The sequence below is a fragment of the Mandrillus leucophaeus genome, unplaced genomic scaffold (genome assembly GCF_000951045.1).
Source record: "Mandrillus leucophaeus isolate KB7577 unplaced genomic scaffold, Mleu.le_1.0 Scaffold8, whole genome shotgun sequence".
Taxonomy (NCBI): domain Eukaryota; kingdom Metazoa; phylum Chordata; class Mammalia; order Primates; family Cercopithecidae; genus Mandrillus; species Mandrillus leucophaeus.
The window spans coordinates 4,631,646-4,634,568 of record NW_012108696.1 but is presented as its reverse complement, the minus strand read 5'-3'; the positions used below and the strand labels follow the sequence as shown (position 1 = coordinate 4,634,568).

Genomic DNA, 2,923 nt, shown 5'->3' with positions numbered 1-2,923 from the left:
ACCGCCAGTGCCACTGATGCTGAAGGGACCGCCCCGCGGCCGCCGCCTCTGGCGGCCGCCATCGCCGCCTCAGACTTCAGAACCAGCGTCGTCCTCAACCACCTGGCGGAGAAGTGGTTCCCGGGCCAGCGCGAGCGGGCCCGGGCGGCTGGCAGACTCGGGGAGCTGCTGCACCAGGAGCGCTACCGGGAGGCCTTGGCCGCCGCCTGCGAGGCGCTGCGAGCAGAGCCCAGTGACTTGATTGTAAAAATGTACAGAGCGGAATCATATGCTGGTCTCCAAGAGTTTAAAGCAGCCATAGAAGATTTAAATGCAGTTCTTTTTCAACTTCCAGATTGGTCTGAGGTCTACTTCAGGAAAGGAAAAGTACTCTATGATGCTGGTTTTTTAGGTGATGCCTTACAACTCTGTCTTCAGTGCTTAGCCCTTGATGAAGATGTTGCACCTGCAAAGCTGCAAGTGCAAAAGATTTTATGTGATTTATTATTACCTGAAACCTTAAAAGAAGGCCTGAAGGAATCTTCCTGGAGTTCATTACCATGTACTAAAAACAGACCTTTTGATTTTCCTTCAGTGATGGAAGAGTCTCAGTCTCCCAGTGAGCCTAGCCCAAAGCAGAGTGACGAAATACCAGAGGTCACTTCAGAGCCCGTCAAAGGAAGCTTAAACCGTGCTCGGTCAGCACAGTCTATACATTCAACAGAAACGCCTGCCAGAGAGGACCGTTTAAAAAGAGTGTCCTCAGAACCTGTTCTGTCTGTTCAAGAAAAAGGTGTTCTGCTGAAAAGAAAGTGGTCTCTTTTAGAACAGGATGTGATTGTAAATGAAGATGGAAGAAATAAGCTTAAAAAACAAGGAGAAACTCCCAATGAAGTCTGTATGTTTTCCTTAGCTTATGGTGATATTCCAGAAGAATTAATCGATGTCTCGGATTTCGAATGTTCTGTCTGCGTGAGGTGGTTTTTTGAGCCAGTAACAACCCCTTACGGACATTCATTCTGTAAGAATTGTCTTGAACGTTGTTTAGAACATGCACCATATTGTCCTCTTTGCAAAGAAAGCTTAAAAGAGTATGTAGCAGATAGGAGGTACTGTGTCACACAGCTGTTGGAAGAATTAATAGTGAATTATCTGCCTGATGAACTGTCTGAGAGAAAAAAAATATATGATGAAGAAACTGCTGAACTCTCACACTTGACCAAGAATGTTCCAATATTTCTTTGTACTATGGCCTACCCCACTGTGCCTTGCCCTCTCCGTGTATTTGAGCCAAGATATAGATTGATGATTCAAAGAAGTATGCAGACTGGAACCAAACAGTTTGGCATTGTGTGTCAGTGATACACAAAATAGTTTTGCAGATTATGGTTGTATGTTGCAAATGAGAAACGTGCATTTCTTACCTGATGGAAGGTCTGTGGTTGATAGAGTTGGAGGAAAGCGGTTTAGGGTTTTAAAAAGAGGAATGAAAGATGGATATTGCACTGCTGACATTGAATATCTGGAAGATGTTAAGGTTGAGAATGAAGATGAGAGTAAGAATCTCAGAGAGCTTCATGATTTGGTTTACTCTCAAGCCTGCAGCTGGTTTCAGAATTTAAGAGACAGATTTCGAAGCCAAATTCTTCAGCACTTTGGATCAATGCCGGAGAGAGAAGAAAACCTTCAGGCAATCCCTAATGGACCCGCATGGTGTTGGTGGCTTCTTGCAGTTCTCCCTGTAGATCCACGATACCAGCTGTCAGTTTTGTCAATGAAGTCTTTGAAAGAACGGTTGACAAAGATACAGCATATACTGACCTTTTTTTCTAGAGACCAATCTAAGTAACTGCTTGGATCTCCCTTTAAAATTACCCTAATCTGGCTGCATCGATGGCCAAAGGTAGATGGCTGCCTTTGCACATCTAGTGCTGGTTTCAGAAATGTAATGAAACTTTTCTTTTTCCTTCAACTTCCTGAATCATGTGGTTTTGCAAATAAATACCTTCAACTAGGATTTAGACCACTAAGAACTTGCACAGAAAAACACGCACTGAATGTGTATTAAACCTCTACATTGTGAAGTTGCAGTATGTACTATACTCTAAAAATGAAATAAGAACTCTGTGAGTGTGTGCGTGTGTGTGTGCGTGCGTGCGTGCTTGTGGGGGTTGGGTAGTGTGTGTGCATTTTCTCTGGCTTTAAAATTTTATAACGAACAAAAAAGCCATAGAGAGCAGAACTTGCTGAGGGTCATTTGTTGTCCAAGTTTACAAGAGTAGCGATACAAGTTTTTGGAAATTGAATTTGCCTCAGATATATCTGTCCTAATGCTTATATTTGCACAAGTATGTAAAATATCGTGTTGAGGATCATTCTTTGTTGGAAATACTGCTCTTGCTGAACTGTCTTGACCATTGACTATGACACAGTTTCTTATTTATGTAAATACTTGCATCACAGTGGCCGACAGGCATTGGATGCAGAACCTAGAGCCAGTTTTCAGGAACAACTGTAAACCTGACATGGTACTGTGCATCTATTCATAAAACACTCAAAACTGTGAAAATATGGTTTACATTTAATTGTACGTAAAGGTAAAAGGAGAACTCAATTCACTACCAGTTAGTTTGTACATTTTAGGAGGCTTGTCACATTAACTGCCCATTTATATAATTTATAGTTTGACATGATGTGTTTAAAAAAAAAAATACATAGTATAAACCCATTAAGGATCTGGGAGAAGAGAAGAGGTTTAATATAGAACTAAGCTTTTAAAGTTTGTTTTTGTTTTTAATTCTGGTCTCGGAGCAAATGCTAGTTATGCCTTATTCATATCACAGTTAGATGACCATGCTGTGACATGGTTTATATTCATGCTGCCCTAGAAACTTTTGTAATTATTTGTTGCAAATTTGTGACTATCCTTATTAACTTTCTTTTA

The 2,923-nt window shown here is 41.3% G+C and overlaps 1 protein-coding gene across 1 annotated transcript; it reads left to right on the top strand.

The window, feature by feature from the left end:
• On the top strand, positions 1-1,990 carry LOC105530122 (LON peptidase N-terminal domain and RING finger protein 1-like; the record flags this gene model as incomplete). The annotated part of the gene is given in 2 exon segments (XM_011967483.1): positions 1-1,326; positions 1,328-1,990. Coding segments are annotated over 2 exon segments (1,827 nt in total), but the record flags the coding sequence as incomplete, so codon positions are not given.
• Positions 1,991-2,923: the final 933 nt, after the last annotated feature.